Source organism: Phoca vitulina, unplaced genomic scaffold (assembly GCF_004348235.1).
Source record: "Phoca vitulina isolate PV1807 unplaced genomic scaffold, GSC_HSeal_1.0 scaffold5, whole genome shotgun sequence".
Taxonomy (NCBI): domain Eukaryota; kingdom Metazoa; phylum Chordata; class Mammalia; order Carnivora; family Phocidae; genus Phoca; species Phoca vitulina.
The window spans coordinates 71,432,445-71,447,972 of record NW_022589708.1 but is presented as its reverse complement, the minus strand read 5'-3'; the positions used below and the strand labels follow the sequence as shown (position 1 = coordinate 71,447,972).

At 42.1% G+C, this 15,528-nt stretch overlaps 1 protein-coding gene across 8 annotated transcripts in view; it reads left to right on the top strand.

The window, feature by feature from the left end:
* Positions 1 to 15,528, top strand: part of MTUS2 (microtubule associated scaffold protein 2) — a 590,108-nt gene that overhangs the window by 452,959 nt on the left and 121,621 nt on the right. For all 8 annotated transcript variants that reach the window (XM_032403269.1, XM_032403268.1, XM_032403271.1 and 5 more), the window contains one exon: positions 942 to 1,153. In XM_032403269.1, coding sequence (XP_032259160.1) covers positions 942 to 1,153 — 212 coding nt within the window. The remainder of the gene's footprint in view (positions 1 to 941; positions 1,154 to 15,528) is intronic.

Genomic DNA, 15,528 nt, shown 5'->3' with positions numbered 1-15,528 from the left:
TTTAACCACACCCCCCAAGCCTCCACCTAATAGTCATTCTCCTTAAAACCTCCCCCACCCTGTTGCCAGCCCCAGGTGGAGTTTCTGGTTCCTTCCTCTGTGGCCTCACCACACCTACTGTTTGCCCGGCAGGAGCCGGACCTCAGAGGGCTTGTGGGCCATGGGAAGGAATGAGCACTTTGATTTTCCTGCAATGGAGCACAACGGCAGGGAGGGGTCCATGAAGGTCAAGAGCTGTTCTATATTCATAAAGGTCATTCTGGCTGTTGTGCAGTGAAAGATGAGAAGAAGCAGGGCTTCCCATTAGAAGGTGGATGTTATGGTGGCTTGGACTGGACCTTTAGCCTGGAGGTGGCATGAGTGGTCACGTGGGGGGAATATTTTGGAGGACATCGATGCCTTAGGAACTCAAAGCCAGAATCCCTGGAGCAGAGGTTGTGAGAGATATGACTTGATCCTGACATCAAAGAGAGGGTCTGTAGAGCAACCCTAGTAAGGGAGTGAAGGGACATGTAGGCATTTCTCCCGGATGCCCAATTCAAAGGTTGCTAGGTTCTAACTCTAACTTCAACCTGGATCGATTGATTTATTTCCCATTAGACATTTTCACAGAGCAATCCCCTTGAAGGAAAAAAACAAAAAACAAAAACACCTGCATCAATCTCTCTAAGCAGACTTAGAAGAAATGCAGGGAGCTGGAAGGAAGCTGACGATTTTGTCTCTTATTCTTATCCTAAGCATGAAACTCTGCACTGAGAATCATATAAACAGAGCAAACATTTTAAGTGCCTGTCTGTGTTTTTCTCATCAGTACCTAAAATGACCAACCATGAGCAGTACCTTCTCGGCCACTTGCTCTGAATGAAATCCTTCTATACCCAAGAGCTGTTGTCACGTTTGGGATGACTGGTTTTTCACGGGCAACTGTTTTTTCTCTACAGGATACCCCAAACAGAGGACTGCAGTGCCCCGAAATGGGTTTTCCCCCAAGCCGGAGCTGCAGGGCCGCGAGGCCGAGCGGCAGCTGGTACAGCGGCTGAAGGAAAGGTGCCAGCAGCAGGCCAGGCAGCTGGGCCTCGTGCAGGGGGAGCTGCGGAGGGCCATGTGCGGCTTCCAGGCGCTCGCCGTGTCCACTCAGTACTTCTCCAGAAAGGTGAGGCCACGTTTGGTGAATGTCGAGGGGCTTTTTGCTGGAAAAGAGGGTGGTGATGGTGATAGTTGTGTGTGTGTCGGGAGCGGGGGTCTTAGTTTGGGTTTAGAGTTAGAGACTGATTTGATTTTCAGAAGGTCATACAAATCTCCAGCAGCAACATCTAATGTCCTGGGAGCCAAGTTTATACGTTATGTGTGAGAGAAATTAGTCTGGGAAGAATGATTTAGTAACCTTGATTTCAAAAGGGAGCGTTATGTAAAAAATGAAAGAAGATATAAATGAACGTTTTGAAGGTGAGATCTTTGAAGAGAATAGAACATGAGATTGTTTGCATTTTAGGGATGAAATGGCCAAATTCTAAAATTTCTGCACGTTTCAGATAAAAGGGAGGCAGGGCCACAGTGCTGTTCCGCTTTGGCTGTTGATGGGAAATGGAACGTGCCAGGTCTGGGGGCAACATGGCCGAGGAGTTGGGGTCACGCTCACAGTGTTCACAGAGCAGTATGGGGTGGACGGCATCCTCTCTGCTCCTTTGGTTTCTCTGAAAATGCAGAAAGTTGGTTTCTTCTCAGCAAATTAGTTATCCAGAGGCCTCTGGAGCCATCCACACACTGAGTCTGTTATTAGCCATGATGTAGCTAAGCTTTCCCACCTCTCGACAGTGGAGAAGGGGTTAACGGGAGCCTGGTGTCTGATGGAATGCATTTGTGTTCCAGCAAGAAACAGCCAAGGCATGTTTGGGGGAGAAGATGAACATTTACCTTCGAGGTTTAAACATTATGAATCAGCATGTTAAAAACCCATAAGGCATTTTGAGTTTCATATATGGACCTTCTGGTAACTATAAATGGGAGGAAATAAAAATACTTTGTAAATGCTCTCCAAATAAGAAAATGAACTAGCTAAGTGTCTGGCTACTTTAAAGAAGAAAAGCAGAAGAATGTTAAGTAGCACCACGTCCCTGGTTTTGTTTATCACCTGAACATTAAAGCATGGAGGACTCTGGCTTTTTATGACATCCTACAGCAACCCTCCCCCCCCCCCCACCCCCAGTACAGAAGTCTGAGCTGCCTTTCTTTGTTGTTGTTTTCTGTTTCGCTTAAAGCTTTCAGCAGAAAGACCCAGTTACCAGTTTGTTGGTGTAGTGAAAGACAAGAACGGACTTCAGTTTTATCCATAGTATTAGCCTCTTTCCCAACCACAGTGTTCCCAATGAATGACCACTTTGAATTGTATACCTTCCTTTCTGGTCTAGTACCATGGGTATGAACCTTGGACAGCTCAAGTCACTCTACACCCACCCCTGTAAGAAGTAAAATTACAAACACATTTTTAAGGGGTCAACAAGGCCTGAGTTGCTGTGGTATATGTTGAGCAGTTTTCTTATTAGAGAGAGGCATGTTTTTTATTCTTTAGCTTGATGTGTATTTTCTACTGACTGTCAAGTCTTTAATAAAGAGAGGAGAACAGGGTTGTACATTGAAGTTCAATGATAACATTGATGTTGTTACTCTGCCCTTCTGGGATTACTCTTCCCATGCATCATCCAGTGTCTTAACAAATCCTTTGTTTAAATTTTAATGCCACTGTAGTTAACACAGAGTGTTACATTAGTTTTGGCTGTACACTACAGGGATTCAACTATTCCATACATCACCCGGTGCTCATCACGTAACCAATCCTTGGTGAAAGTTTCTATGGCTAGGCATATCAACAGACATTGATATAACATATTGGTAATATGTGCTGTGTTCCCAAGTTGGAACTTTTGGACCCCATTTATGGCATTATGGCAGAGAAGGGAGTTCCTGGGCAAAAATTAAGGGTTGGTTCCCCATAGTTATGTGGTTCTGTGCCCCCGGAATATTTCTTGTTGGCCCACAGACCAAGAGTTTTATTTCTCTGCAGTATACACATGGCTCTTAAATCAGAGACCAAAAAGGTCTAGCAGGTGATTTGTAGGCATCACCTTCAGACCTCCCTACTCCTCGAGTTGCACTCGGCATGACATTCAGCAAGACGAATGGCAGACATGAATTTCATGTTCTTTTCAGTAAATCACAACCAGCAAGCAGCTCCAGACAGGCCTCCCAAACGACCATGGCATTTCACCTCCCACACAATGTGTGCTTTTCTGTCTCTCCGATCTCAACTCTTTCTCCAGATAAACCCCGGAACTAAAAATGGGCATGTTAAAAAAAAAAAAGTCTGTAGTTGAACATAAGTGGCTTACACAGAGGCTGCCATGTGTCCCACGTGGTTAAGATGGTTGATTTGAGAGTTTGCCCAGTCACACCAGATTAGACCAGGAGGTGGGAGGCAGGGCGGGAACACCTAGAAAAATAGAGGCACAGCGACCAGGAAACTTCCGATGGGGGAGCCCTCTGTTCCAAGGTCTCGTGATCCTGAGATGCTCGGTGTCACTCTCGTGGGAAGCCAGTGCATTATTCCGTGTGGGAGTATCCAGAGCAGATCATTCCAGCTCTGAAGAGCGTGACCCCCCTAGCCATCATGAAAAGGCAGTATCTCTTTTCTTTTCTGGTTAGGAGACTCAACCATGTGCCTTGGAAGTCTACTCCTGTATTGTTTCTTTTTTTTTTTTTTTTTTTTAAAGATTTTTTATTTATTTGAGAGAGAGAGAGAATGAGAGAGAGCAAGCACATGAGAGGGGGGAGGGTCAGAGGGAGAAGCAGACTCCCTGCCGAGCAGGGAGGCCGATGCGGGACTCGATCCAGGGACTCCAGGATCATGACCTGAGCCGAAGGCAGTCGCTTAACCAACTGAGCCACCCTGGCGCCCTCCTGTATTGTTTCTATACTGTAGCAGATCTGTCTGCAAAGCATGGCACGGGACCAGCAAGGAGTGAGCCCCGTTTTTGCCTCCATCTCCGTATGAGACCTTGAGCAAGCTGCTGCCCCTCTCTGAGCCTTATCACATCACCGAAAGGAATAATATCCTTGCCCTTGCTCTGGCTCCGCTAGCCGAGTCCCCTCTGACCAGTCATCCTTGAGTCTCTGTTTCCTTAATTTCAAATAGGGTTAATAATGCTTCACAACGTTATTGTGAGAATGTCGTAAATTAATGAGTGAAGTTATGTCAAACAATTATTGAGTAAAACCTGCTTTTTGAGTACGAGGAAATCTGACAAAGCCCTGCCCTCAAATATTTTACTCTCAGATGAATAAGACACAGACGAGACATACAAAGCTAAAACATAGTACAAACCACTCTTATTTCGCTATAAATGTACATAGAGAGTTTGGCCTGGGATGTACTTTAGGATAGAAATAATTTTCTAGTCTAGCTATTCAGCTGCTGCTATATACTTTTTTTCCAGAATGTGCTGATACCGTTAAGGATGTATTGGAAGTAAGTCTCAGTGTATGGGAAGTCAGTAGAAAAAAGGAATTAGAAGCCTAGATAAGAATCTTCCATTCTGGCCCCATGCTTTACGCTCCTGGCAGAGCAGCTGTGAAAATTGTCAGCTGTGACAGCCTGAGCCCAGTGTCCAGGGACTCCAGGATGCCACATTGAGGTGCTAACATCAGCCTCACGCTTGCGTTGGTTCCAGGCTGCTCTGTCCCTGCAGCAAGGCTGGTCCTCACCACAGGCCAAACAGATAGGCTGAAATCTGTGGTGCAAGACCTCTGGGTGATGTAGTAAGGAGCCTGACTCTCGGACTCTGCACTTCTTAGGGTCAAGTTGAATGATTTTTATCTTTTTCTTGCTGCGTGGTTCCCGGGAATGCTACTCTTTAGCAGCCCCTGGTGGCCAACCCAGGAAACAATCCAGACGATGGTCCTGTATTAAGTGGTGTGCCTTGCCGTGTACCATCACGTTTTATACAAGTTATATCTGAGGCTGTATTTATTTTCATCTTATTTTTAGTAAGAATTATTATATTTATTCAATATTTTTATATGGATTTGCATCATTTTTATCTTTGGCTTTATAAATGTGATAGTAGATGATGGGTTTTAATTGGTTTTTTTATTTATTATTAAATAGTTTAGGCATAAAAGACTTGAAAACTAATGTCAAACGTGTGTACTATATAAGCTTAATAAAAACTAATAATGCATCAGCCTTTTTCCCCTGTATATATGTATATTGCTTTTACTATTTGACCTTATGTCACACAATAATTTTAAATAAAGAAGGTAGAAAGCACAATATCCAAACACCAATCATCTATATTTAATACTTACTAACATTTTGCTATATTCACTTCATCTGTGTTTCTGTTGTCAGTTAAGGGTTTATATTTTTAAATATAGTTTATATATTTCAACTTCAACTTTTCAACTCACTTTCGTTAGCAGATTTTTATCAATGCTGCCTCTACCCTATGAAAGTTTCTATGGAGGATTCAAAAAAGTAGAAGGCAGAACTCCTTAAAAACAGTGTCACTCCTGCTTATTGACCATCTCCAGTGTCCTATACACTTTAGATATATTTTATATGTATATATATGTATATATAATAGTATATATTGTATATATAATAATATATAATATGGTATACATAAGATACATAGGATATAGGGGCGCCTGGGTGGCTCAGTCATTAAGTGTCTGCCTTCGGCTCAGGTCATGATCCCAGGGTCCTGGGATCGAGTCCCGCATCGGGCTCCCTGCTTGGTGAGCTGCTTCTCCCTCTCCCTCTGCCTGCCGCTCCCCGTGCTTGTGCTCTCTCTGTGTGTCAAATAAATAAATAAAATCTTTTAAAAAAGATACACAGACTATAATATATAATTATATATAATATATATTTATTTATAATATTTATATTATTGTAACCCTCACAACAACCCTACCTGGCCTAGATATCATTCTCATATGACAGGTGAGGAAACTGAGCCTAGGGAGATTATGTACCCCTTCTAAAGACCGCATAATTAGAAAGGGAGGGGAGCCATGATACAAAAACAGGTTGTTCCATATTCAACACCCATGTTTTTCCACAAGCTTATGTGCTATCTCTTCCTCTGCCTCTCTAATCATCAAGGTGCTTTTAATGTAATTAAGGAGAAAAAAACATAATTGGAAAAAGCAGAAAGTGAAACAGTTATCAAAAAGTCAGCACCTGCACAGGATACCAGAAAACTGTCTAAGGCAATATTTAACCTGTTGCCATAAAAAAGGTTATGTGTGCAGGTGCAAGCCCAGTTATTGTGAATGGGAAGACCACTGTGGATGGTCTAAGAAGGGGTCCTGGAAGAGCCACAATGGACACGGGTGGGATTCTAGATGAGTGAAGATGAAGGAAGAGCATATGCATGTGTGGGAAGGGGACACTCAAAGTCTATTGTCTGCCAAGTGGTGTCCTCCTGCCTCTCTTTAAGCTCTCGGTATGGTAATGATTTATGAATAGAGACCTAGGCACTCAGGAATCATTTCTAAAATGCAATGATTGCTCTGTAACAGATCGAAAACTCCTCATAGTCAAGACCACCCAGATTCACCTTCATGCTCCAGAGCACTTAGCGTTGTTGTTTGGTCAGAGTAGGGTGTGTGCTAAAGGGGAGGAGAGAAAAGACAGGTGTAGAATCCCTTTGTAAAATAAATGCTTGCTGGCTTTAGCCATTTGTTACATTCAGATTTTAAAACCCAGGGATTTATCAGGATAAATGTCTGCCCTAGAGTATCAAAAGCATTCGAGATGCCATTATACCTCCAACCAAAGGATTTTGTATTGCAGAGACTTTTCCATTGAGTGGAGCTCTCAGAGCTGAATCAAAATTGAAAACAGTAAGCTCTTTGTTGCTCCCTAAATCCTAAAAAATGACCATTTAAATATAGTGTTTTGTGTCCCTCTCCCTTACAGACAATGCCCTATGATTATCTTCTCTTCCCTTAATTTTACCTTGAATAACTTAAGGCTTAGAGAGAAGGCAAGCACTTCTGATGATTCATCAGCATATAACTTAGTGGGAAATGTTAGTGAAGTAGTAAATGGACCGTTCAGTGATTGCTGTTCTGGAAGAATGCTATATGTCACAAAAGTAAATGTGGCCACGGTACTTTGCTAGGACAACAGTGAGTGTTTGCTTTTACTTTCACAACTCTAGCTTAAGGAAATTCTTAGCATAACCCCCAAAATATCAAAATATTCCCAATATCAAAGGGCAGAAATCCCCCCAACTATACTAAGCAGCTCTTTGAAGTAATAAGAACCCCTGGTGTAGGGTGTCGATAATGGAAAGCATCATGGTGGGTAGGAAATAAAACTTAAAATTGCAGAGTCTTCTCAACTTGTATGGAAGATCCCCAGTACTGGTCACTGATGAGAGCTAACTTCACTGATAATGATATAACTTTCATAATAAGAAAATAATAGATATTTGACTAAGGTAGAAATTGCCCCCATTCAGTTCATCTCTCTTACACTTTGTCATAAATAGTTTCCTTTTGTAAATTAAATGATACCTCTTTTGAATACAGATGGATGCCGAGGGAGAAGAAAGATGAGTTTCGTTTGCTGCTTTTGAAAGGAAGCCTTCAGGCTTTCCCCAGTCCCTGGTTGGCAGTTGGTTAAAAGTGTTCCATAGAAATGCATGCCTTTAAAATATGCTGAGCTGTAGAATTTAGTGTCGTTTTCCTACAGGCCAGGGAGGCAGCCAAGCAGAGTGGAAATGGCACGTCACAAGGCCATGCCACTCAGCCTATCTAGACCCACGCCCTCTGACAAATACCACAGTCTCTGCTTCAGTGTCACTGGAAATTTACTTTAAAAGAAGTGAATTGCTGTAAACTCCCCTCCAAGTAAAAGCAAGTCTAATGAATGATAACTCTAAAGAAGAAATGCTGGGGAGATGGGAGATATAGTTGCCTCAGCTCCAAAACCTCTTTCCTGTGAGAGAGGAGTCTTAACTTTTCTAAACTTCAGTTATTTTTTTTTAAGATTTATTTATTTATTTATTTGAGAGACAGAAAGAGAAAGAAAGTGTGAGCAGGGGGAGGGACAGAGGGAGGGAGAGAATCTCAAGCAGACTCCCCGCTGAACATGGAGCCCGATGTGGGGCTTGACCTCAGGACCCTGAGATCATGACCTGAGCCAAAATCAAGAGGCAGACACATAACGGACTGAGCCACCCAGGTACTCCACCTAGACCTCAATTTTTCAACAAAATGGAGTAACTAAAGGTCCAACTTTGGGGACAAGATTCGAGTGAAGTGGCTTTCATGCTCTGGAGTCTGATTTCCTTTAGCTCCTCTAACTCTGTGAGGCAATGCCGTAGTTTAAATACCAGAACATGTTCAGCCCTTCCTGGGGTGATGGAGTACGCTTAGGCATTGCGTGGCCCACTTAAAGTGTACCTGCTGTGTGACGATCACAGTCTAGAAAATATGTTAAATCATTTTTAATAAGAAGCTTCTGTGGAACATTTAAAGCATGAGGGAATGACTAAGGATATCACTGTCTTCTGCAGTGTCTCGGGGACAGTGCCAGCCAGCACAGAGAGATGGCGAGAGAAAGCTGCCTAATCAGGCTGAGCCCTCTCCTTGCCTCCTTTTGGCATCTGCTTCCTGAAAGGGGCAGGTGCCATGGTGGATTGTTCTGTCCCTTTCCATCTGGGGCAAGAGTGGGGAGCATGGACTGGTGTGAGGCACCTGTTGCCTGGAGAGAGTTAATGCTGAGAGCCTCCCTCCATGGCTCTCACCCCGCCTCCTCCTCAACACATGTGCAGTCTGAATTATGCCTGATTCCAAGGACACTTCACTGTCCACCCTGGCTGTTCTGTTTAATGCAACACCTATTTGTTAAACGGAACATTTAAAAACTACGTTTCAGACCCTGACTTCTAATTCCTGAGGAGATATACTTGCTCAAATCATGATGTGAGGGATGTCTTACTGTGAAGGGAGCTGCAGGAAGGAGCTATTCCTCCAGCCAGGGTCACGGCGGTCCCTCAGAGAGGACAGATGCTTGTGAAGTGGCCTCCAACAGCAATAATATTTCAGCAGGCAGAGCTGGAGGGATCCCATGCTGCGGGTGGTATAGCCCTGGGAAAGAACAGTTCTGTGGAGTGGGGAGAGTCTTTTGCCTAAAGTTTGGAGTGTGGGACTGACGACAGCCAGGAATGAGGCAGAACGGTTTGGGGACTTGAATAGCAAAGTGAAGAGAAGGGACTCTCTTTGGGGCACTGAGAGTTTTGGACAGAGTACTAAAGTGTTTGAAGCTGAATTTTAGGAAGATCATTATGGTAGCAGCATATGGGATGGATGGCAGAAAGAAAATTCCAAGCAGAGGAAATAATTAGGAGGCTCTGCTAATATTACTAATAATCCAGGCAAGAGGTGAGAAATAACAGGAGGAAGATGAGGGGTCTTGGTGGGAAGAAGAGGGTAGATAGAGGACCGAGGACCAAGGTGATGAGCCAACTGGGGAGCTCGTTGAGGCTCTAACTAGGACAAGACTCTCTAGAGGATGAGTGATACACCCTCCCCACCCCAGCCCCGACAATACCCAAGCAAAAATCACAACACTGTGAAATGTGAAGTGTTAAGAATTTAAGAGGTATGTGTGTTTATAGCCCAGAAATGTTTAAAGGGGTCATGGGTTCTCTTTTAAGTATCTTTGGAACTGCATACTCTTTGTATCAGGGAACTCTTAAGACCCAGCTCCAGTGGACCTGTAGGGATGGGAATTTTTTCCCCAAAATATACTTTTAACTCAAATACCACATGTCCCTTTGAGATGCAGAAGAACTTGTCTAGAATCCCACTCCTCATTTCAGGAGCATCCTAGGTCTCTCTCACTCTCTCAGGAATTTCAGGTGGGAGGAGCTTCTGTTTTTATTTATATAATTACCTATGGCTCGGAATTTCTGCTTCTCCTAAATTAACTCAATTTGTGGATTACTGCCATTCTGCCCATGCTGATTATGTTGCCTGCAGCATCCCTCCATGCCTGGTATACCCTCTCCCACCCCCCACTTGGTTGATTTTCAAGATGCTTTCTGCTTTCTGATGCTGGGGTCTTCTTAGAGAGGTAAACATGTGTTTAGATATCAAGAGATGAAAAGGAAGCTCTAGAAAACTTGGGAGCCATTTATATAGAAGTGACATAGAAAGGGATGAGAGTGACAAGAGAGTGTATACAGAGGGACAAAGAAGACAGCGCTCCTGTGGGGGCCAGAGGAAAAGAAAGAAAAGAGGTGGTGAAAACAGGAGAATCCCACCTCACAGAGGGAGGAATTTCTGCAAGGGGGAGTGATTTATAATACCAGGTACCAGACAGTGGATGAAAGTGATACAGAAGTAGTTTGGAAGTTTCAGAGGAGTATCTGTAAACAGGTAAGGACAACCAGATTGTCCTGGTTTCTCGACACTCAGATGGTTTAGCCATTTGGGCTTTCTTCCTTCTACCTTGAAGCCGGGCACTTCACCCTGTGAGAAGTGGCAATGGTGACATCTACAGGGCATTGTCTGGAAGTGAAAGTCTGTGCCTAAAGAGACGAGCACGTGCCAAACACCGCCTTAAATTCCAGGGAATCTTACAGAGAGCAATTGCTGCCCTCCTCCCGCTCACTAACCTGTGAACTACAGACCTGCCTATTCCACAAACTTAATTGAAACTGGGTTTGAAATTAAAAACACACAACCACTTTTATTTTTCATTTTATTCCTGACAATCAAATTACTAAGACAGAGAGAAAAAAAAAAGATTTATGTTGTACACTGCAAGCAGTTTTCCTATGAGATAATTCATAAAAGCAATTACACATTACATAAACCCAAGAGTCAAACAGTCTGTATCTGTAATTCAGTCCCTGGAGAGAGGGAAAGCCCATCACTTCTGCTCTACCAGGAACAGAAAGATAAACATTTAAAATTCAAAAGTATTGAGACTTTATTACATTACAGTGTTGTCTTGGAAACAAAAACTTATTGTAAGTACCGTCTGTGCTAACACAATAGATAGGAATGATATAACTGCCCAAAGTATGTCCCTAATTTTTGTTTCAGTTGAAATTTATTGATTTTTTTTTTGAGGGAGGGAGAACAGGGGGAGGGGCAGAGGGAGAGAGAGAATCTCAAGCAGGCTCCATGCTGAGCACAGAGCCCAACATAGGGCTCAATCTCAGGACCCTGAGATCATGACCTGAGCTGAAATCAAGAGTCAGATGCTTAACTGACTGAGCCACCCAGCTGCTGCTTGTTTCAGTTTAAAAGAAACACAGAGACAGAATGATATATTTATGTTATAAGCATAAAGGAGGCCAAAGAAAAGGGGGGGGAAGAAAGAACAAATGCAATTAATAGAAAATTTACTAGAAAAGTGAATAGAAAAGATGGTAGATGTTAATCCAAGTCTGTCAATAATCACATTAAATATGAGTGGTCTAAACATACCAATTAAAAGACAGAGAGAGTGGGGCACCTGGGTGGCTCAGTTGGTTAAGAGTCCAGCTCTTAACATAATAATAAAAAAAAAAATCCATGGGCCCCCCTGCCAAAAAAGAGTCCAGCTCTTGATTTTGGCTCAGGTCATAATCTCACGGTCGTGAGATTGAGCCCCCCATTGGGTTCCATGCTGGGTGTGGAGTCTGCTTCAGATTCTCTTTCTCCCTCTGCCCCTCCCCACCCCGCTCACACTCTTGCCCTCTCTCAAAAAAAATATAGTAAAAAATTATGTTTTAAAACTTAATTAAATGTTGTCCACAAGAAACCTAATTTATTCTTTTGTTTTATTTTTTTCGTTTGTGGATTTAATGGCAGGGGGCTAAGATGGGATGTGCCACTTGCTGTTTTTGCTTTTCCAGTGGTGAGCGGGCCCCCTGTAGGTGTGTTGAGGTGGGTGGGCCAAGAAGTGCAGAGTTGGGGTGGTGGTGGGAGGTAATGGGGCAGAAGAACTTTCAGGGGGACCAAGACACAGGGGACTGCTGGGCAGTATGGAAGTCCCTTCCAGCAGGTGACCAGGAATGTCAGGTGGCGCTGAGGCTGGTGTGAAAGCACCTGACCCCTTCCCCCCACTTCTGAGGACCTTGCCCATAGCCAGCAGGAGTGTGGGGTGGCCACTGGCCCACTGAGGCTCACCCACTCACAAGGCTCACCCACTCACAAGAAACCCAATATACATATAAAGACCCAGATTATAGGTAAAGGAATAGAAACAAACATCAATCTAGAATTCTATAACCAGGGAGACTATCCTTTAGAAATAAGGTGAAACAAAGTCTCAGATGAAGGAAAACTAAAAGAATCCTTTGTCTGCAGACCCAATCTAAAAGAACTGTTTAAAGAAGTTCTCCAGACAGATGGGAAATGACACCCATCCAAGTTCCAGAAGGAATTAGAACAATAGGAATGAGGAGCAACAGAAATAACAAATAGCTGGGTATATAATAGATTATACTTTTCCTATTGAGTTCTTTAAAATACAGTAAAAATGGGGCACCTGGCTGGCTCAGTTGGTTAAGCATCTGCCTTTGGCTCAGGTCATGATCTCGGGGTCCCAGGATCAAGCACCACATCAGGCTCCCTGCTCAGCAGGGAGTCTGCTTCTCCCTCTGCCTCTCCCCTCTGCTCGTGCTCTCTCTCTCTCTCTCTCTCTCTCTCTCTCCCTCAAATGAATAAATAAAATATTTTAAAAATTATTTAAAAAAGAAAATAGAGTAAAAGCTGGAAACCAAAATTATCATCTAATGGGGTTCTTGGCATATGTAGATGTGTTTCACCAGATTACTACACAGAGGAGACTGGGCAGAGGGATCTATGTGGCAGTAAGGTTTCTTCATTCCACTCATGGTAGTAAAATATTGATTTTAATTAGTCTGTGAGAAGTTAAATTTGTGTATTGTAGTTCCCAAATCGACAACTAAAAACTTATGCAAAGAGACACGGCCAAAAATGCTATAAATAAATTAAAATAGAGTATGAAAAAATGTTCAAATAACCCTAAAGAAGGCAGGGTGATAGAAAAAGGAGAACAAAACCAGAAGGAAAAAACAGAAACAATAAAATGATAGCTCTGAATTTAAACATACCAATAATTATACTAAATTTAATGTAATGATTTCAGCAAACTATGGCCCATTGGCCAAATCTGTTTTTGTACATAAGGTTTTCTTGGAACGCGGCCACACTCATTCCTTTCCATTCTCCCTATGTGTGCTGTCTCACTTCAGTAGTAGCGTTGAGTAGGGCAGCAGACTGTATAGGCCACAAGGTCTAAAATATTTATTATCTGGCTTTTTATAGTAAGCTTGCAGACCTTGGGTCTAAACACACCAACTAAAAGATCAAGATTGTCAAAGTATGTATGGAAACATGACCCAGTTATATGCTGTCAATAAGAAACTCACATATATATATATTAGGTTAAAAGTAAAAGGATGTAACATGGAACCATAGATCAAAAGGACACTGGAGTGGCTGTATTGATATCAGACACTGATATCAAGTAGACGACAGAGCAGAGAAAATTACCAGGGATGAAAGGGCTATTACATAATGATAAAAAGGTCAACTCACCAAGAAGACATACAATCCTAAATGTGTGTGCACCTAACAATAGACCTTTGGAATACATCAAGCAAAAATGGAGCAAACTGAAAGAGGAAAAAGAGAAATCCAAAATTGTGCTTGGAGATTTTAACATACCTCTCTCAGTGATAAACAGAAGCAGTAGACTGAAAATTAACTAGGATATGGAAGAACTGAATAACACCATCAACCAACAGGATCTTACTGTTGTTTATGAAAGACTCCACTCAACAGTAGCAGAATACACATTCTTTTCAAGTGGACAAAAATGGAACATTTGCCAAGATAGACCATATTCTGGGTCATAAAATGAACTAATTAAAAATAATTGTAATGATACTAGGTGTGTTGTCTGACTTTAATGAAATTACACCCAAATCAGTAAGAGAAAGATAAGAGGAAAATCTTAAAACATTTAGAAATTAAATAACATACTTCTAAATAACCCATGGGTCAAAAAGCAGTCTTTTATGTAGGGAAATTAGATAATATTTTAAACTGAAGGAAAATAAAAATACAACATTCAGAAATTTGTGGAACATGGCTAACATGGTGCTTAGAAGGATCTTTATAGCATTAAATTCTCAGAAAAGAAGAAAGGTCTCAACTCAATAATCTAAGCTTCCACCTCAAGACACTGAATGAAAAAGAATATACTCATAGCATATAGCACAATTATAGCGCAAAAATACTTCAAAGCAAGCAAATGAAGGGAAATAATAAAGGTAGGAAGAGAAATCATTGAAATTGAGAACAAAAATAATAGAGAATCAATGAAACCAAAAACTGGTTCTTTGAGACAGTCAGTAAAGTTGATAAACCTATCATAAGGCTAACAAAGAAAGAAACTTAACAGCATTAGGCATGAAAGAGGGGATATTCCCATAGACTCCACAAATATTTAAAAGGAATAAGTTATTAACACATGGGACAACTTGGGTGATTCTCAGAGGCATTTTGCTGAGTGAACTAAGCTAGTCTCGAAAAATTACATGCTCTTTGATTCCACATATATGACATTTTCCAAACGATAAAGCTATCATGATAGAAGGTAGATCAGTAGTTGCCAAGAGTCAGTTGAGGGGTGGGGTGCAAAGAGGATTTTTTTTGACTGATGAACCTTCTATGTCCTGATTTCAGTGGTAGTTACATAAATCTAGAAATATTTTTAAATGTATAGAACCATACACAAAAAAAGTCACACACGCACACACAACACCATCAGTGTTACTGTGTGTTTAGTTTTTAAATAATTTTTTTAAAAAAGAAAAATGACAATTCATGTGATCATTTTCTTATTGTCCTTTGGGTCTTACTCATTTGAAACTTACAGAAAAAGCAAATGTATTTGGTGTTCAGTGGAGTGAATTTTCACTTCTCTATGGAAATAGGTTGCATCTGTAGTAAGACAGTGTGTGAAGTGTTCATTTGTGGTGACTAATATTCAAAGCATTTATTGCCCCTGATTTGGGCATCTGGGCACACAGGCACCTTCCCCATAGCATGCCACAGAGCTTAACGAGCACTCCTATTCTCAGCTTCACCCTGAAAAGCCTGAGAAACCAAAAAGATTTCAAAGGGGCAGAAATTAATGTCTGACCTCCCATTCTCCCTCAATTAGAGGGCAATTAACCAAGCTAGAAAGGGGAAAGAAGGTTCCAGAAGAATCTCAAGATTCAGCCTTAGTCTGTTTGCTCCTGCCTCAGGGCTGAGTCCTAGAGGAGGGACTTAAACTCAGTGGAACACCCACCATAATTTGGGGGATCCCAGAGTGGCGGAGACCTTTACCTTGCTCGTCCCACTTGGACTCCTGGTAGTAACAAACCTCCCTGACTTCTCTCCAGCCACAGTGAAGGAGCAGAGGTTGCTGGAGAGTGGTAAGGG